The following is a 23,613-nucleotide window of genomic DNA, read 5'->3' on the forward strand; positions in this document are numbered from 1 at the left end:
TCCCATTCCTTCAGAGAATCTATCATAAGGTACTTTCATATATGCAACAGGTGATATATTCTATGGCCACAGCATGGTTTCAAAATCTTTGGAAAGTACCATCCCAATTGTATATTAAGATCTGAGAGAAGTATGAGGCTTGTCAGTGATAAGCAAACCAAGATTCACCTTAAGAGAATTGATGATTTGATGTTTTCAGTGGTAGGAATACAACTTTGGAACTCTCTCCCGGTTATGCAAAAATCGAGTTTGTTTCAGGAAACAACTGAAAACTCAGTTGTTTGTTGATGCATTCATGTAGTGTGTTCAGTTTGACACAATTCAAGTGAATTGTGAGAACCTCCAAGTTCTATATGATACGGATTGATTTTAAATGATTATAATTTCACATCATATGACCCCTTTATGTCAATGTATGAACCTTGTAAGAATTAGTAGGAATGACATCTAGATGATTCTGCCATATTGATATTATTTTTATGCTGTGTGTGTTGGATGCTACTCATATATATTTTTTTTTGTGCACCGCTTTGATATAAAGCGATTTATACATTTTTAAAATAAATAATAATTTTTTAATGAGTGAAAATTTTTTTTACACTTATTTCATAAATTAATGTACATTTTATGGCATTCCTTTTCTTCTATTTTAAAACTTATTTTGATAATTAACTGCTGAGAAATGTTGTAAGCATGAGCGGTATATCACGTGTAATAAACAAACAATAAATTGATTTTGTGCAAATATCTTAAGGCATCATTATTATTATTATTTTTTTTTTTACTGAATGTTCACTAACATCCATGTCCTATGGCATGGGGATCTGCTGTATAGTGTGAATTATGAGGAGATGAGTTGTGGCCTAATGGTAGAGCTGCTGTCATCACCCTGAGGTTGTGGGATGAATTCCAGTGCTATTCCTTATAACCCTGAACAAGTCACTTAATCCTCCATTGCCCAAGGTATAAAAATAAGTACATGTATATATTGTCACAATCCTACCCCTGTAGCTCTGCTGGTACCAGATATGCCTGTGACTAAACCCTGTCCAGCCATTCAGCGAGCTAACCACGGGGATAGGATTGTGACCAGCCATAGGGAGAAATGTATATTCCCCTTTAACTCAGATCTGTCTGATCTGCAGGGAGTAGAGGAGGGGGAGCAGAACAGCTCAGAAGAGCCCCAGAGGAACCTCCCTCCCTCTGCATACTCCCAGCTGAAACAAATAACGAGGAAGCCGAGACAAGCTAGGCAAACTTTGCAAGCAACTCCTCCCCCTCAGAAAGCAGGGCGTGTTCGTTTGAATACTTTTGAGGTTGCCCTGAGGAGAAGGAGTTCAGTTTGTCCTGGGCCAGATCAGGGAAGGGTCTCCCCTGATTGTGCTCCTGGGTGTGAGGACATCGAAATGCAGGAGGCAGACGCTGACCCTTTTGCCAACCAGCTAGCACTGCCAGAACCCATGGACTGTCTGGAAACTCCTAGCCTGCCTGAAGATATGCTAATGGAGTAAAGCTAAGTGGCAGGGCTTGGAAGTTTGGGGTTCGTTAGCATACTCTGTGTGATAGTGTATTGCTAAAGGAATGTGCTATCTATTGGAAGTTGGATGGGACTTGTGCTGCCTTAACTATGGAAAAAAAAAACAACGTTTTTTTTAAATCTTTGTTTGCAGTTAAGTTAAACTGGCCTTGATTGTGACTCACTTAAATGTGAGTGAGGGAAGTAAACCAAGGGGAGAATTCACTGACCATCCAGGTTGGGTTAGTGGGGCCATTAGTGGCATTCTGAGAATCAGAAAATTAAATAGTGGATTCGTTTACTTCCCTCCCCCCCACCAACAGCTTCTGAGTTGGTTGGAGCCAAGCCATAATAACTGCAGGGCTTGTGTCCAGAATTAGTGAGAGTGCTAATAGGTTTCTTTACCCAGCTAAAGGTAAAGGCAGTGGCACTTTAGTTCTGTTTGGTGTTTATTTTTACTTACCTGAATTGCCTGACTGAAGGTAGGAGTTGGAACCCAATCCTGAGTGACCAACTCTATTTCTTTTTATTTTTTATTTTTCTTTCTTTTCTCCTTCTCCATTTACTTTGAGGAGATTGATTTTTGGTTGCTTAAAGTTTGGACTAAGTGGGGAGTAACTCCCACCAACATACCACTGATTAAAGTGGATATTGTATGAACAGTAAAATTGACTCTTTTTGCCTTTTTGATTGCATGCCTGGAATGTGAATGTGAGCCAGCAGGACTTCCTTCCTTCACAGGAAGCACGCCGGAGTTGCGCTAAAGTGAGCAGAGACCGGACCTCCGGAATCCACAGGTGCCGGCTCTGTCACATATGGTATCAGGAGTGGGATAGAGCGCCTCCTGCTGGACATTCTTGGAACTGGAAAAAAAAAAAAAAAGTTTTGACTTTGGATTTTTTTTTTTAGCCTATTGTTTTAGTTTGTTGTGTTAGCTCCTGTCCTTGGGTGGCTGTTGCCGGAGTCATCCGCTAGAGTGTACAGCGGAAGCGCAAGACCGGACGGATCCAACTTGGCCCACGAGGAACCCGAGTAGGAGGAGGACTGAGGAGGGCTGGAAGCCAAGATAAGAGGACAGAGACGCAGACAAACGACTGGGGGCCAAGGAGGCCTACAAACCAAAGGCTCAGACTCACCAATCGTTAGGGTAAGGTACCTGACCAGGGGTTGGTGAGGGGGATTGGCTACCCTGTTGTTTGATACCGCACTTGGGTTGGTCTCTCTGTTTGTTTCCTTACAGACAGCGGAACAAGATGGACCAGCAGCAGCTGATAGCGTTCCTGACTGCCGAAAGGCAAAAGCAAAGTGAGGACTTGCAGGCTGTACTGAAGACCAACCAAGAATTGTGGTATCGGTCCCAAGAGCTGTCTCGACGGCAGCACAACAAAATGGTACTGGCAATGGGGGAGCAAACGAAGGTACTGTCAAAAATTTTGCAGAACCCCTCAACAACCGCAGGCAGTGAGCCTGGACTCAGTGGCATACCGCAAACCTCAGGAGCAGCTAACCCTCTCGCCATGCTGAATCTGTGTAAAATAACGCCAGCAGATGCTCCGGACGAGTTCTTGTCCGCGTTCGAGAGGGTAGCTACTGCTGCTGGTTGGCCTCAGGGTCAGTAGGCTGTAAGGCTGCTCCCATGCCTTGCAGGAGAAACCTTGTCTGCTTATCAGACACTAGCCCCAGAGGTAGCTAATAATTATCAAGCTGTGAAAACCCATATCTTGGAATATTTAGGCTACACCCCTGAGCATTACCGTCAGCGGTTTAGAGCAACGGTTATGCAGGAAAGAGAAAGGCCTAAGGCACTAGCTCAAAAGCTATCTAAGCTGGCTGAGCGGTGGCTTAGTCCATGGCTTGGGGACGCCAGGGCCGTAGTACTGGAGGTGATAAGGGAGCAGTTTCTGCAGTCAGCTCCAAAGAATCTGCGGGGTTGGGTGCAGAAGCAGGGCTGCAAAACCCTGGCCCAGACATTAGAGGTTGCGGAGGCCTATTTGGACGCTCAGGGCGCCTATGAGGAGGAGAGGACAATTTCCCTACAGGGGTTGGGAAAGGGTAAGGCCAGCCGAGGTCAGGATCAACCTGGCAAGACCTCAGGGCATCCCAGGTCTAAGGAGCCTGTCCCGGAAAAAGCCCTTAAGTGTTATCATTGTGGCAAAATAGGGCATACCCTGAAGTTCTGCAGATCTAAAAGAGGGTTGATGGTGACTCAGGGAATAAATACCCAGGTCCCGGAAGCTTACATAGCTGCAGTCTCAGTTGCTGGGAGGGTAGTCGCCGCCCTGGTAGACACAGGAGCGGATCAATCTATGATGTCTACGCCATGTTTCAAGAAATTGTTCCCCTCCGAAACAGAGTACAGAAAGGGGGAATCTGTGGTCATCAAGTGTGTACATGGAGACAGGGTAAGGTATCCTCTGCGCACCACAACAATTTTGAATAAAGATAGAGTATACCGGGTCAAGATAGCCATAGTGCCCGGAGCACCCTACGACCTTATACTAGGCCGGGATTGGAAGGGTTTAGAGGAGTGTCTCAAAACTAAGCAAGGCTTAGTGAGCACTCGTTCCCAGGGTCCTCTGGCTCCATCTGAGGAAGAGGAACTGGGGAGGATATTCCCCTTTAGGGGGGAGGTGATAGGGGAAGCATCCCAGGGGACAAAACGAAGCTCGAGGTCACAGAATCGCAGGCAGAGGCAACAACGAAGTCAGGCTCTGAAACAGGTTAGCATGGTTAAGGATATTCCTTGGTTACCCAAGGAGGTGACGCAGTTATTTCCCACTTTCCCGGCAGAGCAGAAAGCTGACGCCTCTCTGTCAGAACTCTGGAAACAAGCTTCGCAACTCCCTAGGTCCCCAGTATGCTTTAAGGTAAAACAAGGGTTACTTTACAGGCACACTTCGGGAAAGGACCCCAATAACAACACTGAACAATTAGTAATTCCTCAGGGGTTCCGGAGGATAGTCTTAGAGACAGCACATGATCATCCGCTTTTGGGGCACAAAGGGACTGAAGCGACGGAAACTCAGATTTCCCGAAGATTTTTTTGGCCAGGCATCGCTCAGGACGTAGCAGGTTTTTGTAAATCCTGTCCTACGTGTCAAAAACTCTCGTTGAGTAGACCAGCTAAGGCCCCGTTAATACCCATCCCTAGGGTAGGAGAACCTTGGGCCCGGGTTGCTATGGACATTGTGGGTCCGTTGGAAAAGACCCCAAGGGGATATAGCTTCATTTTGGTAGTGATGGACGTGGCCACCCGTTACCCATGGGCCTTCCCATTATGGAAAACGACGTCCTCAATGCTTATGAAGGAATTAATGAGCCTTTTTTGTACGATGGGGTTCCCACGGGAGGTCTTGACAGACCAAGGAAGTAACTTTCAGTCAAGAGAAATGGGGAAGTTTTGGCAGGGATTCGGGATTCGCCACCTTAGAACGGCTGCTTATCACCCCCAGGCTAACGGGATGGTGGAGCGGTTCAATCAACGTTGAAACAAATGATAAAGAAGGTGGCAGTCTCAGAAAAGCGAGATTGGGATCTTTTCCTCCCACTGGTTTTATTTGCAACGCGTGAGAGAGTGCAGGACTCCTTGGGGGTAAGCCCTTTTGAGATGATGTTTGGAAGGGTCCCCAGGGGAATACTAGATGTAGTTAAAGACCAATGGGGCTCGCAAGAGGGCGAGGATATGAATGTAGTGTCCTACTTAGTCCAGCTGAGGAAAAGGTTGGATCAGGTGGCCCAATTGGGCAAGCATAATTTAGAGTGGGGCCAGGAGAGACAAAAAAGGTATTACGATAAGGGGACTCGGGCTCGTCACTTGAAAGTGGGAGATAAGGTCCTGGTCCTGATACCCACGGACCCTCATAAGTTCCTAGCAGAGTGGAAGGGTCCCGCCACGGTTACAGAAAGAGTGAATGAGGTGGACTATAGGGTCAAGGATGAGACAAACCGAGTCCAGACTTACCACATTAATCTCTTAAAACCATGGAGAGATAGGGAAACTTTAACCCTGATGGTTGAGCAGAAACCCGATGACGATCTGGGACCACAGATAGCTGATATGGTCCAAACTGAAGGAGTCAATATTGGGACGGAATTGTCCAGTAGCCAGGCCAGACAATTAGAGACCTTAGTGCAGGCTTTTGGGGATGTATTCTCGCCAATACCTGGGCGGACAGAAGTAGTCACCCATGAGATAGTTACTACTCCCGGGAAGGTAATCAGGGTGAAGCCTTATAGACTAACAGAGGGAAAGAAAGAACTAGTACACAAGCTGGTGGAGGAAATGCTGGCTCTGGGTGTGATTGAACCATCTCAAAGCCCCTGGAGCAGCCCTATTGTCATTGTTCCAAAGGCTGATGGCACCCCCAGATTCTGCATCGATTTCCGTCAGTTGAACGAGGTCTCACAATTTGATGCTTTCCCCATGCCCCGGGTGGATGACCTTTTGGATCGATTGGGGCAAGCCCAATTCCTCTCCACGTTAGACCTAACTAAAGGGTATTGGCAAATTCTGTTGTCCCCGGCTGCCAGGCCAAAGACAGCCTTTAGCACACCCCATGGTCTGTACCAGTTCAAACGCATGCCCTTCGGCCTCCATGGGGCAGCTGCGACATGCAAAAGAGGAATCACGGAGGTCTTAAGGGGGCATCATAGTTACGCAGAAGCCTACCTTGATGACATCGTGATTTTTTCTAAAAATTGGGCACAACATCTGGTGCATGTGAAAGCGATACTAGAATCACTTAGAAAAGCTGGGTTTACCATCAACCCAAAGAAGTGCTATCTAGGGCAGAAAGAAATGAAATACCTAGGGTACGTGGTAGGCAGAGGGCAAGTTAGGCCTTTAGTGGACAAGGTACGCTGCATAAAGGAATACCCCATACCTAGCTCCAAGAAACAGTTGCGGGGGTTTTTGGGACTCCTAGGATACTACCGCCGGTTTATTCCGGCATTCTCTACTAAGGCCGCAGTCCTCACGGACATGCTAAAAAAGAATAGTCCGGACAACTTACGTTGGAAAGACGAAGGAAGACAGGCTATAACAGAACTAAAGGCAGCTTTGTGCACCAACCCGGTCCTCATAGCGATAGACTTTGGAAAACCGTTGATATTGCAGACCGATGCGTCTGGGACAGGGCTGGGAGCTATCCTAAGCCAGGAAGTTCAAGGGATGGAACATCCAATTCTCTTCCTTAGCCGCAAGTTGCATCCTAACGAGAGGAATTATGCGACGGTAGAGTTGGAATGTTTGGCAGCCAAATGGGCAATGCAAACCCTTGAACACTACCTGCAGGAGCGAGAATTTACCTTAGTGACCGACCATGCAGCCTTGAAATGGCTGAATACTATGCGAAATAACAACGCAAGGCTGACACGATGGTACTTGGCCCTGCAAACATTCAGGTTCAAGGTTTTGCATCGCCCCGGCAAGTTGAGTACGAATGTTGACACCCTATCCCGAATGCAAGAGGATAGTGATTTATCCCTGAAAGGTAGGGACAATCAATCCTTAAAGGTGAGGGTATGTCACAATCCTACCCCTGTAGCTCTGCTGGTACCAGATATGTCTGTGACTAAACCCTGTCCAGCCATTCAGCGAGCTAACCACGGGGATAGGATTGTGACCAGCCATAGGGAGAAATGTATATTCCCCTTTAACTCAGATCTGTCTGATCTGCAGGGAGTAGAGGAGGGGGAGCAGAACAGCTCAGAAGAGCCCCAGAGGAACCTCCCTCCCTCTGCATACTCCCAGCTGAAACAAATAACGAGGAAGCCGAGACAAGCTAGGCAAACTTTGCAAGCAACTCCTCCCCCTCAGAAAGCAGGGCGTGTTCGTTTGAATACTTTTGAGGCTGCCCTGAGGAGAAGGAGTTCAGTTTGTCCTGGGCCAGATCAGGGAAGGGTCTCCCCTGATTGTGCTCCTGGGTGTGAGGACATCGAAATGCAAGAGGCAGACGCTGACCCTTTTGCCAACCAGCTAGCACTGCCAGAACCCATGGACTGTCTGGAAACTCCTAGCCTGCCTGAAGATATGCTAATGGAGTAAAGCTAAGTGGCAGGGCTGGTAAGTTTGGGGTTCATTAGCATACTCTGTGTGATAGTGTATTGCTAAGGGAATGTGCTGTCTATTGGAAGTTGGATGGGACTTGTGCTGCCTTAACTATGGAAAAAAAAACAACAACATTTTTTTAAATCTTTGTTTGCAGTTAAGTTAAACTGGCCTTGATTGTGACTCACTTAAATGTGAGTGAGGGAAGTAAACCAAGGGGAGAATTCACTGACCATCCAGGTTGGGTTAGTGGGGCCATTAGTGGCATTCTGAGAATCAGAAAATTAAATAGTGGATTCGTTTACTCCCCTCCCCCCACCAACAGCTTCTGAGTTGGTTGGAGCCAAGCCATAATAACTGCAGGGCTTGTGTCCAGAATTAGTGAGAGTGCTAATAGGTTTCTTTACCCAGCTAAAGGTAAAGGCAGGGCACTTTAGTTCTGTTTGGTGTTTACTTTTACTTACCTGAATTGCCTGACTGAAGGTAGGAGTTGGAACCCAATCCTGTGTGACCAACTCTATTTCTTTTTATTTCTTTCTTTTCTCCTTCTCCATTTACTTTGAGGAGATTGATTTTTGGTTGCTTAAAGTTTGGACTAAGTGGGGAGTAACTCCCACCAACATACCACTGATTAAAGTGGATATTGTATGAACAGTAAAATTGACTCTTTTTGCCTTTTTGATTGCATGCCTGGAATGTGAATGTGAGCCAGCAGGACTTCCTTCCTTCACAGGAAGCACGCCGGAGTTGCGCTAAAGTGAGCAGAGACCGGACCTCCGGAACCCACAGGTACCGGCTCTGTCACAATATGTAATCCACTTTGAATGTGTAACCACAAATGGCAGTATACAATTCCCAACCCCTTTCCTTTGCTATCTATTCATAGTACAGACAACAAACTATTTACTAGGCAGCAATTTATTGACGTATTTGAATGTAATGTGCATAAAATTGATACATTATATTTCAAATGATTATATATTACTAAAATAGAAGTCAAATCCTGTGCAAAGCAATATTTAACCTGTGCCTCTTTTATGGAGGTCCACAAAAGGTTAATCAAACCAGAGAAAAAAAACCATATAAATAAATGATTTATTTTGGTTGTCATTTATTGAAAATATAATAAAAATTATTTGAACTTAAAAAATGAAGGAAAGAATCTTAGAATTGCCACTCCAAGGATCATAATAATATCATCCATATAAGGAATTGTGGCGTGGGTTTCTTTCATTGATCCAAAACCTTCATATATTAACGTGACTCAATCTGTCACTCATTTATAGATATATAACTTCACTACTCAATAATTTAGATTTTTCCTGAGCTTTTTTTTTTAACTTTTCAACTTTGTTAATACAAATTTTAAATTCAAAACTGTGCAAATAGCATTAACATTTGTGCAAAAATGCAGAGTTGAAATTGTGCAAAATAGCTGTGCAAAAGGCAATATAACTTATGTAAAAAACATTAAAGCCTTAGCTAAGCAGTTGGTAATTTAACCCATGCGGGATAGGGTCATACTGGACTTAGTGCTTACAAATGGGGAAAGTGTTTCTGATGTTACAGTGGGTGATCATCTGGCATCCAATGATCACTGCATGGTACGGTTTAATATTAATATGGGTATAGAGAGGGTTCATTCAAAAGTAAAGGTCCTAGATTTTAAAAAACTAACCTTGAATGGATGGGGGATTACATCAAGGAATTGTCTGGATGGGAATGTATGTAAGAAGTAGAAATGCATTGGGCAAAACTGAAAGGAGTTATAGTAAGGGCGACAAACCTTTTTGTGAGACAAGTAAGTAAAAGTAAGAGGAAAAGAAGGCTGCTTTGGTTCTCAAAAGTAGTAGCTGAGAAGATAAGGAATAAGAGGTTAGCTTTCATAAACTAGAAAAGATCGCAGAAAGAGGAAGACAGGTAAAAATATCTGGAAAAGTTAAGAGAGGCTGGTCGAGTAGTCAGGAAAGCAATGATACAAATGGAAGAAAAATAGAAGACTTGGTAAAACGGAGAGACAAGACTATTTTAGGTATATCAGTGATAGGAAGAAGTATAAAAGTGGCATTCTGAGACTCAAAAGTGAAGGGGAAGAATATGTAGAAGTTGATAAAAGGCTGTATTTCTTAACAAATGGATGTTCATGGCTGAAGTGCCGGGAGCAGGACCGTAGAAGACAAATACGAATAGGGATGGAGGAGTGATAGATTCTCTGATCGATTTTCAGAGGGTTGTATTCATCAGGAGCTAGCTAAATAAAAGGTAGACAAAGCAATAGGGTCAGATGGTGTATATCTGAGGGTGCTGAAGGAACTTAGGGAAGTTCTGGTGGCTCCGCTCACTGATCTTTTCAATGCTTCTCTAGAATTGGGAGTGGTACCAGAGGACTGGAGAAGGGCAGATGTGGTCCCTCTACACAAAAGTGGAAGTAAGAAGTAGGGAATTACAGGCCAGTAAGTCTGACTTCTGTGGTAAGCAAATTAATGGAAACACCTTTAAAACAGAGAATGGTGAATTACAGGACCAGAGGCAACATGGATTCACTAGAGTTAGGTCTTGTCAAACAAATCTGATTAATATCCTTGACTGTGTGACCAGAGAATTGGATAGAGGGAGTGCACTAGATGGCTGTATTTAGATTTTAGCAAAGCCTTTTGACAGTGTTCCACACAGACGTCTAATAAATAAACTGAGTGCCCTCAGGATGGGCCCCAAAGTGATGGGCTGGGTCAAGAACTGGAAGATGACAGAGGGTAGTGGTTAATGGAGATCACTCTGAGGAAAGGGATGTTACCAGTGATGTGCCTCAAAGTTCTGTTCTTGGGACTGTTCTTTTTAACATTTTTATAAGCAGGTAAGATTTGTCTCTTTGTGGATGATACCAAAATCTGTCCTGAGAAAGGAGGTTTTAGTATCTGACAGTTGGTCAAAAATGTATTAAAATTAGTTCAATGAAATGATACCATCTTAATTCAATTTTCTATTTCTATTTATTAACCTTTATAAACACAAGTCCCACACTAATTTATCTAGAATTAAAAATAAATTATTTTTTCTACCTTTATTTTCTGGCCATTCACTTCTCTGGTTTCTGCTTTCTTCCATCTTAAGTCTCTTTCCAAGATTTTTCGCTCCTCCTTTTCCTTTCGGCTTTCTTCTATTTATATTTCTACCTCTATGTCCAGATTTAACTCATTCATACTATCTAGTCTTCAAGTTCCCTCTTTTTTTTTTCCAGTCTATCAGCAGCTTTCCATCTCTTTCCTTCACCCTAGCTCTCCTATTTTACTTCTCCTTATTCCCAGTCTTTCACTAACTCTGCCCTCTTTTTCTCCCCATCTATACAGTGTTTGTCCACTATATCTGCCTTTTCTTTCTCCTTCTATCATTATTTCCCTCATTTCTTTCTCCCCCCGAATATCTGCTCATTTCTCTCCCCTCTTCCATCCAGCATCTACCCCCTTCTACCCATCTGCCTTCTCTCCCCCTTTCCATCTGTCACCTCAACACTCTCTCTCCCCTTTCATCAGTTTCTCCCTCTGTCTCTTCCCCCTTCCATTTAGTCTGATCCCTCTCTCCTCTTTCACTTCCCGCTTCCATTATCTTCCTCCTTTCTCTCCCCTCTTCTATCCATGCTTCAGTCTCCCTCCTTCTATACAGCTTATTCCCCCTCCCCTTTCCATCCAACATCTCCCCTCTTCCCATCTATCAATATTTCCATCCTCTTTGTATCTCTTCTCTCTCATAAGTCTGCCACTTCTCTCCCCCTCACCTTCCATCCAGCATCTCCCCTTTCACTGCCCCATTCCATTATCTTTCTTTTCTCTATACCCCACTCCCCAACAAATGCCTTCTCTCTTCCTTGCTGTATCTAGAATCTGTCTTCTCACTGCTTTACAAAATCTACCCTCTTACTAACCCCCACCCTAACCCATTTCTACCAGCTTTTGCCTCCTCTCTCTCCTCCCACCCCTTTTCCACCAGCATCTGCTCATCTCTCTCTCCTCCACCATTTGCTTCCTTGCATCCTCACTGCTGCTGCTGCTTTCCCAAAGTAGCAGCAGCAGCACAAACTGAAGCAAACCAGCTGCCGACCTTCCCATACATATCCATGACTGCTGGCTTTGCCCCGGAAGAAAAAGTGGCATTGGAGAGGGCAGGCCAGCAGCTGCGGGTATGTATGGGAAGGTCCCATAGCCGGTTTGTTTCAGTTTGATGCTGCTGCTTTAGGAAAGTAGCAGCAATGGCACAAGATGAAGAGTGATACCAGAGGGGTGCTGGTCCCGACTCCACTGGCTGTGTGGCCTCCTGCTAAAAGGTGCAGCTTAGAGGGAACATTGCTTTAGACCTGTTTTGTCTAAGAGTGAGCAGTATCAACAAGGTTCATAAGATTACCATAATATTCCTGCATTCAGTAGACACTGTAACCTCTATATGGTTCTCTGTGTCTTCCCATGGATATAGAGTTCAACACATCTGTATAGTTTTCAGTGCCTAAGAAAGTTGATACAAGTGATGGTACCAATTTAAAATTGTTGAGAACAATAGGTTGCAACAACAAATCTCTAATACTCTTCTGAGATCAATAGAGCTGAAGCTAAGCTGCCCTTGCTTGCCATAGATTGAGGGTAATTCCAGACTGCTAATCACAGTACCCAGTAAATTTTCTTCACTAGTTTGAACATGTTCTACAATCAGTAAATTTTCTTCACTAGTTTGAACATGTTCTACAATCACTACATACAACTCCTTTTACGTCTGCAAATGAATTTCCGAATTAGTATTCAAAGCACATTTAATAACAAACCTACAGCTGTGTTGCTGGTCTGTGCTAAATACATTTTGTCTCATTCAAATAACTTTTCTTGCATGAAATAATGTGAAAACAGTCTGAAGATAGATAACTTTTGCTGGTTGAGTAGACAGGAAAGCAAAGATTCAAATGGAAGAAAAATAGCAGACATGGTAAAACGGAGAGACAAGACTATTTTAGATATGTCAGTGATAGGAAGAAGTATAAAAGTGGCATTGTGAGACTCATAAGAACATAACATAAGAATTGCCGCTGCTGGGTCAGACCAGTGGTCCATCATGCCCAGCAGTCCACTCACGCGGCGACCCTCTACTCAAAGACCAGCGCCCTGACTGAGACTATCCTTATCAGCATACGTCTTTGTTCAGCAGGAACTTGTCTAACTTTGTCTTGAATCTCTGGAGGGAGTTTTCCCCTATGAAAGACTCTGGAAGAGCTTTCCAGTTTTCCACCACTCTCTGGGTGAAGAAGAACTTCCTTATGTTTGTACAGAATCTATCCCCTTTCAACTTTAGACAGTGTCCTCTCGTTCTCCCACCTTGGAGAGGGTGAACAACCTGTCTTTACTATATCTATCCCCTTCAGTACCTTGAATGTTTCGATCATGTCCCCTCTCAATCTCCTCTGTTTGAGGGAGAAAAGGCCCAGTTTCTCTAATCTTTCGCTGTAAGGCAGCTCCTCCAACCCCTTAACCATCTTAGACGCTCTTCTCTGGACCCTTTCAAGTAGTACCGTGTCCTTCTTCATGTACGGCAACCAGTGCTGGACGCAGTACTCCAGGTGAGGGCGCACCATGGCATGATAACCTCCGATCTGTTCGTGATCCCCTTCTTTATCATTCCTAGCATTCTGTTTGCCCTTTTTGCCACCGCTGCTCATTGCCTGGACGGCTTCATCGACTTGTCGATCAGAACTCTTAAGTCCCTTTCCTGGGAGGTCTCTCCATGTACCGCCCTGGACATCTTGTCTTTGTGCATAAGATTTTGAAGGGGAGGAATATGTAGAAGCTGATAAAAGGCTGCATTGCTTAACAAATGGATGTTCATGGCTGAAGCGCTGGGAGCAGGATTGCAGAAGACAAATATGAATAGGGATGGAGTAGTGGTAGACTGATCGATTTTCAGAGGGTTGTGTTTGTGAGGAGCTAACTAACTTTGGAATAGTCTAAGGTTTTCTTATAATTACAATCTTTTCTCATGGCAAGCAACTTCATTATAGATATAGAGGGTAAGTTTAAGACTTGTGGCTTATCCTTCTAACTACAGATTTACTTTCATTTTCAAAGTGAAAGTGTGAGCAAATGTCACTGAGAATTCCTAGGAGAAAGTACCCACACTAATCTGCTGTTTTGTGAGGGCACTTGTTCTGACTTGTGTACTTTTGAAAATTCAAAGTAGATGTAATAGTTTGAAAACCTACTGTATCCTCAGGAACACGTCCATCTACTCCAGTTAAAATTGTACAAGCATTGGACCCATGTGTACACTTTCACTGACATACATGGTAGTCAGTATTCTAAAGCTTATCTTCAAGGCTAAAGCACTCTTTCATACATGTATTCTTTTACTGATTTAGACTTTCTGAATAAGAACAAATGAATGCAACTTTGATTAGATAACATTGACAGTATTTATATAATAAGATGGTAAATCGTAAATATATACAGAAGTTCACAAGAAGGGTGTACGAAGGAGTGTTGAAAAGTTCTCAGCCCAACCAAGAAGAGAATTACACGGATATGGTTCAATCAATGATCTGAAATAATGTCAAAACATAGAATTTCATTTCTGCAAATTGGCTCTTAACAAAATAAGATAACATACTTTTCAGCTACAGTAGCAAAATAACGCTCAGAATCTAGGAAGTTGGTTGGTTGGGCTGAGAACTTTTCAGCACCCCCTCATATTTAGGAAGAATAGTTCTTGCCTTTAATGGGAAATCAAAACATGCTTGCCATCAAAGGAACCGATAAACATTTTCTGAAATATGTCTGCATCATTTGTGAAAAACAGTATAAGTACCTACCTGAATCCAATCATTAGTCTGTGGATCATATGATTGCATTGTGTTTAGATATGTTTGCCCATCATATCCACCAACTGCATATAATTTATCACCAAGAAGACAAACTCCTACAGCATCTCGAGGCATACTTAATGGAGCTACCATTGTCCATGTATCGGTTTTTGGATCATATCTAAAATATGTAAAAACAATTAAAATAGAATACTGAAGAATGATTATATTTAAATTCTTTACAATGTTATTACATTTGATGGAGGTACAGTGATACCTTGGAATCCGAACTTAATCCGTTCCAGAACCCCATTCGAGTTCCAAAGCGTTAGAGTTCCAAGACAATTTTTCCCATTGAAAATACTAGAAACTGGATTAATCCGTTCCTGGGTCCCACAAACTCAAATTTTAACAGGAAATACACTGGATTTTAAGGTAAAATATTAACAAATATTCCAAAGCAGCATTCAGATTCTGGGGCACAAACACACACATACAATGTGCAGGGCATTCGGATTCCAAAGCAGAGTTTGGATTCCAAGACAAAATTTACTACAAAACAAGTTTGGATTCCAAGTCGTTCGAGTTCTGGGGCGTTCGGATTCCGAGGTACCACTGTGTTTGTTTTATATTTTTATGCATTTAGAGGTAATTACAATCCACTTCAACATTTTACAATGTGCCACAAAATATCAGATCATTAACTAAATCAAATTAATTGCATCATGGTTAGTCTATTCCCTTGGTCTTCACTCCTAGTCCTTCAAAAAGATATAAAAAGGATGGAGTTGGTCCAGAAGAAGGCTGCTAAAATGGTGCGTGGTCTTCATCATAAGGCGTATGGGGACAGACTTAAAGATATCAATCTGTATACTTTGGAGGAAAGGCGGAAGAGGGGAGATATGATAGAGACATTTAAATATAATCAGCAAAAAAATTGTTATTAGCCCAGTGGTGGAAATACCCCATGAAAGTACATTTATAATAGGTGGAGAAAAAGCCTCAACTTATCAACAATATACGAACGGCAACCCAATGAGTTCTTAAGCCAGTCCTGCTCTGTATCATAGGCAAAGCTACCAGAAGCAGGAAGATCCACTCACTGCTGTTGTTGTCGTTGTGGAAGATAAGTGAACTGTTTTGTTCTTTTTCTGGCTCCCTGTGCACAGTGGTAGCTTTGCCTATGATACAGAGCAGGACTGGCTTAAGAACTCATTGGGTTGCCGTCCATATATTGTTAAGTTGAGGCTTTTTCTCCACCTATTATAAATGTACTTTCATGGGGTATTTCCACCACTAGGCTAATAACAAAGTTTTTTTGCTGATTGTGTTTATATTTTGTTATTGCGATTTGGATTCTTGAGAGACATTTAAATACCTACGTGATGCAAATGTGCATGAGTCGAGTCCCTTTCATTTGAATGGAAGCTGTGGAATGAGAGGGCATAGGATAAAGTTAAGAGGTGATAGGCTCAGGAGTAATTTAAGGAGATATCTTTTTACAGAAAGGGTGGTAGATGTGTTTCCACATGTCTCCCAGAAGAGGTGGTGGAGACAGAGACTGTGTCTGATTTCAAGAAAGCCTGGGATAGTCACGTTGGATCTTTTAGAGAAAGGAAGAGATAATGGTTACTGCAGATGGGTAGACTGAATGGGCCATTTGGCCTTTATCTTCCATCATGTGTCTATGTTTCTAACAGGTCAGGGCTTAAGGATATTTATTCCTAATGATTATGCATTCAATGTACATTCATTGGGGATATTCTAAAAACCTAATCTGTTGGCAGCCCTTGAAAACTGAGAGTGAAGCCAAGGGTCTATTGTATTAATTGTACATCTTATGTTAGCCCAGTCAGGATTTTAGGATATCTACAATGAATCGGGTGGAGTTTTGTCAGCAAATTCTGGGTAACTTCTTTTTTGAGCTTGGAGGGATGCTTGAGTGGAGTGTTATGCTCACCTTTCTGATATTCAGAACTTCCCTTGGCACAAAGTTTAAACTGTGCAAGTTTACAAAATCTGCCACTTACAGTATATGTGTAAGTAGAGCCACTTATGAGCAGTAACAGAGTAGCTTGTTGGCTTCAAACCAAGGAAGCCATTGACTTTTCCCACTGACTCTCTGTGACCTTGTATAAGTCAATTCATGCTCCACTGGCTCAGGTACAACCCAGACTGCGAGCCCATTTGGGCAGCAACACCTGGATCTCAGATTTGGAAAAAGAAACTAATTAAATAAATATAGATATTTTGGGTTTTAATTTATTAGGATTTACCTGTTTTGAAAATGTTCACTCATGGCAGTTTACAGCCAGAATAAACTGTACATAGGCAACAAAGTAATAGACAACAAGGGTGTAAGTGGAGGTGGAACAGAGACAGATAAAATAGAGCAACAGGAGTTAGGTACAAATAAGGATGACTAACAATGAAAAATTGCACATGAAATCAGAAAAGGCATGTGAAAATGATCTCAGAGTAGGAGTGGATAAACAAAATGCTATGTATACATCATGCTACTTATGTGTATAACCCACCTTGTTATTCATCCCTTTATGGAGAATGTAACATTACATGGCAGCCAAGGGTATCCATGTGTAACCATCTAGATCAGTGTTTTTCAACCACTGGTCCGCGGATTGATATTGGTCCTCAATAATTTCCTGCCGGTCCATGAAGAATTAGTGTCCCCTGCAAGAACGTGTCCATCTTCCTTCCGGCTTGGCTGCTCCTTATCTTCAGCACCAGCCGCACTTGTTTGCCGGGACAGTGTGCAGTGGCTCTTGCATGCTGCACGTGGCTTACCCAGAACCAGGTCAGCGGCATGCAGCATGGCAAACAAGTGCAGCATGCACTGAAGATAAGGAGCAGCCAAGCTGGAAGATGGATATGCACTTGCAGGGGACACAGATCCGGCTTTGGCAGAGGCTGGACGGCCCTGAACAAGTAAAGGAGAGAAGCTGGACGGCTCTGAACAAATAAGGGAGAAAAGAGGGTGGGAGGGGGGAAGTGTGTTGGGACATGGGAGGGGCATGAATTTGGGACAAAGGTTGTAAGGCAGGGAGGGGGGACACAAACTCGGGACACAGAAGGAAGGGAGGAGGCATGAACTTGGGACAGAGGAGGGGATAGAAAGGGAGAATTCTTGGGGATGAGTGTGTGAGAGGGAAAGATGGTACACATGGGGAAAAGAAAATTGTTGGAAGAGATACATGGGAAGAGAAGGATGAGAGGGAGAAATGTTGGATATGGTTGTGGAGAGGGAGCAGATGGACAGATTGAAGGGGATGCAAGGGGGAGGAATGTTGAACATGGGACTGGTGGGCAATAGTGAAAAATGCTGCACATGATCCGAGGGATGAGAGCGGGAAAAATGTTGAATAAGGCAGTAGAGGGAGTGGGAGAGATGCACCATGGATTTCTCTCTTTCCCCACTCCCTGTACACAGGTTGGAGATGGGGCCCGAGTTGACAGGATGGGGACCGAGCTGCGGGGATGGGGCGGAGACAGATTTTTAAATTTCAGTCTTAGTAGTGCCGATCCACAAAATAATTCTTTTATTTCTGCTGGTCCATAGGTGTAAAAAGGTTGAACACTGATCTAGATGAGCCTATTTTCTTTAAACCAGCCCTAGCATTTCAAAAATATATGCATTGAGCTGCATTATTCAGACAGGTGATGGCACTGGATATATGTATGAGTCAGAGCAGCAATAAGAAGTGTTTTCATGAATAAAGGCTTATGTGCATAAAAGGGCTTTAATAAAGTAGTCTGTTATGAAGACATGGGGGAAGCCTCTGCTTGCCCTGGATCGGTAGCATGAAATGTTGCTACTCTTTGGTTTTGGCCAGGTACTAGTAACCTGGATTAGCCATCGTGAGAACTGGCTAGTGGGCTTGATGGACCATTGGTCTGACCCAGTAAGGCAATTCTTATATTCTTTTATTTATTTATTTATTCAATTTTCTATACCGTTCTCCCAGGAGAGCTCAGAATGGTTCACGTGAATTTATTCAGGTACTCAAGCCTATTTCCCTGTCTGTCCCGGTGGTTAACCCCAGGGGTTATTCATATTAAAGTATGTATGGAGCCAAGAAATCACATAAGGGTCCTTTTACTAACCCCCTCTTCTACGAAACTGCACTAGCGTCAGGAGCAGCGCGGGCTATTCAGTGCGGCTCTCTGCGCTAAAAACTGGTAGTGCGGTTCAATAGAAGAGGGGGGTAAGGCTTGCTAGCTGTTTTAGCACACACTAAATATTAGCGTGTGCTAAACGCTAATGCATCCATTATAGTCTATGGACGCATTAGCATTTAGCGCGTGCTAATATATAGCGCACGCTAAAATGGCTAGCGCGCCTTAGTAAAAGAACCCCATACTTTTTACACAACCTATAAGAATGCATGCTCAGGTGTGGAGTTCGAGTGGAGCATGGATGTAGTCATGATTTTACATGCATACCCCCAACTTCTATATGGCATTCAAAATTGTGCACATGGAAAATCAGAGGCGGGAAACTACGAGGTGACACCAGGAAATTCTTTTTCACTGAAAGGGTGGTTGATCATTGGAATAGTCTTCCACTGCAGGTGATTGAGGCCAGCAGCGTGCCTGATTTTAAGGCCAAATGGGATCGACACGTGGGATCTATTCACTAGGCAAAGGTAGGGGAGGGTCATTAGGGTGGGAAGACTAGATGGGCCGTGGCCCTTATCTGCCGTCTATTTCTATGTTTCTATGTTAATTTAATTGAGAAACAAGCAATGATTTGGTGCTAACAACAAATTTTTGCAGTTAATGGGCTCCAATTAGGATTTGCAGGTGCAACTAGCTGTGTGCTATTCTATAAGGCCTAGCGCCTACCTTTTAGTGTGTTAATTTATAAGGCTCAGTGCCTACCTTTTATAGTGCATATCTGAAAAGGGGGCATTGGGCAGGGACATTCCCAAACATTGTGTGTGGATTTATAGACCAGGGGTCTCCAAACTTTTCGCTATGAAGGCCACATTGGGTACTTCAGCACTTTTCAGCAAGCCGTAGTAAAAAAAAAAAAGATAACTCTAGATATGAGTTTTATTGAAAGCAGAAAATTTTATAAACTAGTTACATAGTATGTGAGATTAAAGTATCGTATATTAATGACGATGAACGCTATCAGCAAATTCTATCATTACAAATTATAATAAAACCGAAAATCTCGGAGAGAATGGGAACCCGAAGGCCTTGAGCATGTGCAGATGCTCAAGGCCCAGCGCGAAGGAGGCAGATCTTCGGGCTCCGGCATGTCCTGTGCGTTGGTGCCGGTGCCAAACTGGGGTAAGAAATGTGATCGGGTGGGTGGGTGGATGCCGGATCGCGGTGGGGAGGGGGTGCGACGCAAGCGAGGGGTCGCCGGATCGCGAGGGGGGGAAGGAGCGTGGGGATGGCGGATCACGCGGGGGGGGGACTTCATAAGTGGGGGGAGCAATGCTGGTTCTTGGGGGGGGACCAGCGTCGCTGGCCTCGGGGGGGGGGGGGGGGGTTACGTATCAAAGCGAGTTTCCATTATTTCCTATGGGGAAACTCACTTTGATATACGAGTATTTTGGTTTACGAGCATGCTTCTGGAATGAATTATGCTTGTAAACCAAGGTACCACTGTATTTAGAATACAATTTTAATTAATGCATTTAAAATCTATCAACACCCTATGGTTTTGTGGGGGTTTTTTGCGGACTCTCATTGGAAAATTAGTCCAATTGGTGCGGGCTGAATAAAATAGGCCTGCGGGCTGTACTTTGGAGACCCCTGTTATAGAATATGGCCTGAGTGTGCCCAAGATAGGTGCCAGCAGGAGATAGGTTTTACCAGGTGTAAGTCTGGTGGCTAAAAGTTCAACGTGGAATTGGCACCAAGTGCAATTCTATAAAATGTGTGCACCCTTTATAGAATCAAGCTTAGCACTGATATTTTTGTGCTGAATTTTGAGCTCTATTTACCATATCTAGTCTATAGTTTTTAAAATATACATATATACACATCTTATGTGTTAATAGATGAACCTACTCCGGAGCAAGTGTTAACATCAATTTTTTGCCAGTTTGTTCCTGATATGTTATAAATAATAATAACTTTAGTCTTGTATACCGCCATACTACATAGTTCTAGGCGGTTAACATCAAAGAAGACTGTGCAGTCAGTGAAAACACAAATATCAGGGAAAATACAATGGAAAAAATAGATTATCAGCTTACAAATTTATTAAACAGGTAGGTTTTCAACAGTTTTCTAAATGAATAATAAGACTCAGCTTGCAGAATAATAATGCTCAATCAGGTATTCATTTTACCTGCCTGGTATGCAAATGTATTTTTCCAAAAATCTCTCAAAGCAACAAGATTTTAGTGTCAGGTAAGCAAACACATAAGTTTTTATAGTGATCTTATTAGACCTATACAGTTCAAAATGAGAGGAGAGGTAAGCTGGGCTAAACCAAATAATGTTTTAAAGCAAATGCAATCAAATTTAAACAAAACTCTTGCCTCAAACAGCAACCAATGTAGCTGTTGATAGTAAGGGCTAACATGGTCAAATTTTTTCAGACCGAAAATCAGACGGATTGCTGTGTTTTGTATTCTTAATCTTTTAAATTTTTTTTGTAAGATCCCAAGTAAATTATATTACAATAGTCAAGGGTAGATAGGATTGAAGACTGTACTAGTAGCCTAAAAGATGTTATATCAAAGTACTTTTTGATAGTTCTGAGTTTCCAAGATACAAAGAAACATTTTTTGATCATTAAATTTGTATGGTCCGCTAAGATTAGATAACGGTCTAACATAACTCCCAAGATTTTAAGAGATGTCGCTATCAGATAGTTCTGACCATTAAGATAAAGTACCCTATCATTGATTTTATCAGTAGGATTAGCGAGAAAAAACTTAATTTTCTCTGGATTTTTTATTTCTATTGTACATGATGTCATTGGAATCAGTATGGTGATATCATCTGCATAAATATAAATTTAACTTTCCAACTATGAAGTAGACTTCCCAGTGTGGCAAAATAGACATTAAACAATGTAGGTGATAATGCCTCTAAAATATGATAAAAGTAGACATATACTTGGCCTTCACACATAGGTGATCTGTTATAATATTACCTTCTACATATGTTTTAATTTATCGATAGTTTCTTTCTAGCCTAAATTAAAATGCCTAGCTACAGTGTAGGATGACTGCATAATATACTATTACTACTACTATTTACCATTTCTGTAGTGCTGACTATCACAGATATCCATAAAGTTGGACGTTTCACCTTCACTCCAATCTAAATCTGCCTCGGCACTATTCATGTGAAGGGCAGTTCTATAAATTCCAATAAATAAATAACAGGGGGCCTCTTAGGATTCTACGAGGGGCCACTGAAAAGTTCTCAGCCCAACCAAGAAGAGAATGATGTGGAGCCATGAAACTTACAAGTCATTCCACACTTCTCTTGACACTTTTATATACAGGTGAAGGAAGCCATAAAAGAAAAGAAGGACTCTTTCAAAAAATGGAAATGCATAAAGACAACCGAAGCCTGGAACAAACATAAAGATGATCAGAAGAAATGTCACAAGGCGGTGAGGAATGCAAAACAGGAATATGAGGAAAAAATAGCCCAGGAGGCCAAAAACTTCAAGCCCTTCTTTAGATACGTGAAAGGGAAAAAACCTGCAAAAGAGGCAGTGGGACCCCTGGACGACCAGGGAAGAAAAGGGTACGTCAAGGAAGATAAACAAATCGCAGACAAACTAAATTCCTTCTTTGCGTCCGTCTTTACGAAGGAGGACACCTCAACAATACCTGAAGCGGAGAAAGTGTTTGCAGGAGAAATAGAAGACAGCCTCACCACAGTTGAAGTGGACTTAGACCAGATATACTATCAGATCGACAAACTTAAAAGCGACAAATCCCCTGGACCGGATGGGATTCATCCGAGAGTCTTAAAGGAATTGAAGGTTGAAATCGGAGAGTTATTGCAAAAACTTGCAAACCTGACAATCAGAACTGGACAGATACCGGACGACTGGAGGATAGCGAACGTCACCCCAATTTTCAAAAAAGGATCGAGAGGGGAACCGGGCAACTATAGACCTGTGAGTCTTACGTCTGTCCCTGGCAAGATGGTTGAAGCACTGATCAAGGATAGCATAGTCCGGCACTTGGACGCATATGACTTAATGAAACCCAGTCAACATGGATTCAGGAAAGGGAAATCATGTTTGACTAATTTACTCCAATTTTTTGAGACCGTGAACGAGCAAATCGATAGTGGGAAGCCGGTGGACATAATATATTTGGACTTCCAGAAAGCGTTTGACAAAGTTCCACACGAAAGACTTCTCAGGAAACTACATAGCCATGGCATAGAGGGGGATATACAAAGATGGATAGGCAAATGGCTGGAAAACCGAAAGCAGAGAGTGGGCATAAATGGGAAGTTCTCCGACTGGGAGAAAGTGACTAGTGGTGTGCCCCAGGGCTCGGTACTTGGGCCGATCCTTTTTAATATTTATATCAATGACCTAGAGGAAGGAACATCCAGTGAGATCATCAAGTTTGCAGACGATACAAAACTATGCCGGGCAATCAGATCGCAGGATGATAGAGAGAAACTCCAGAGCGACTTGTGTCAGTTAGAAACATGGGCGGAGAAATGGCAGATGAAATTCAATGTGGAGAAATGCAAGGTAATGCATTTAGGCAATAAAAATAAGGAATACGAGTATACAATGTCAGGTGCAACTCTGGGGAAGAGTGAACAAGAAAAGGACCTGGGTGTGCTGATAGACAGAACCCTGAAGCCGTCGGCACAATGCGCGGCAGCGGCAAAGAAGGCAAATAGAATGTTGGGCATGATAAAGAAAGGAATCTCGAGTAGATCGGAGAAAGTTATAATGCCGCTTTATAGGGCAATGGTCAGACCACACTTGGAATACTGCGTCCAACATTGGTCTCCCTACCTAAAGAAGGATATAAAACTGCTGGAGAGGGTGCAGAGACGAGCAACAAAACTGGTGAAGGGTATGGAGAAACTGGAATACGAGGACAGACTTATAACACTAGGATTGTTCTCCCTTGAGAAAAGGAGACTGCGTGGGGATATGATCGAGACCTTCAAAATACTGAAAGGAATCGACAAAATAGAGCAGAGAAGATTATTTACATTGTCCAATTTGACACGGACTAG

General features: G+C 42.9%; 1 protein-coding gene across 1 annotated transcript in view; it reads right to left on the reverse strand.

The window, feature by feature from the left end:
* Positions 1-11,491: 11,491 nt before the first annotated feature.
* Positions 11,492-23,613, reverse strand: part of KLHL1 (kelch like family member 1) — a 544,736-nt gene continuing 532,614 nt past the window's right edge. The window contains exons 10-11 of the mRNA XM_033949988.1: positions 14,404-14,575; positions 11,492-11,683 (exon numbers count right to left, since the gene is read on the reverse strand). Of these exons, the coding sequence (XP_033805879.1) occupies positions 11,492-11,683; positions 14,404-14,575 (364 nt within the window). The remainder of the gene's footprint in view (positions 11,684-14,403; positions 14,576-23,613) is intronic.

This window comes from Geotrypetes seraphini, chromosome 6 (genome assembly GCF_902459505.1).
Source record: "Geotrypetes seraphini chromosome 6, aGeoSer1.1, whole genome shotgun sequence".
NCBI lineage: Eukaryota > Metazoa > Chordata > Amphibia > Gymnophiona > Dermophiidae > Geotrypetes > Geotrypetes seraphini.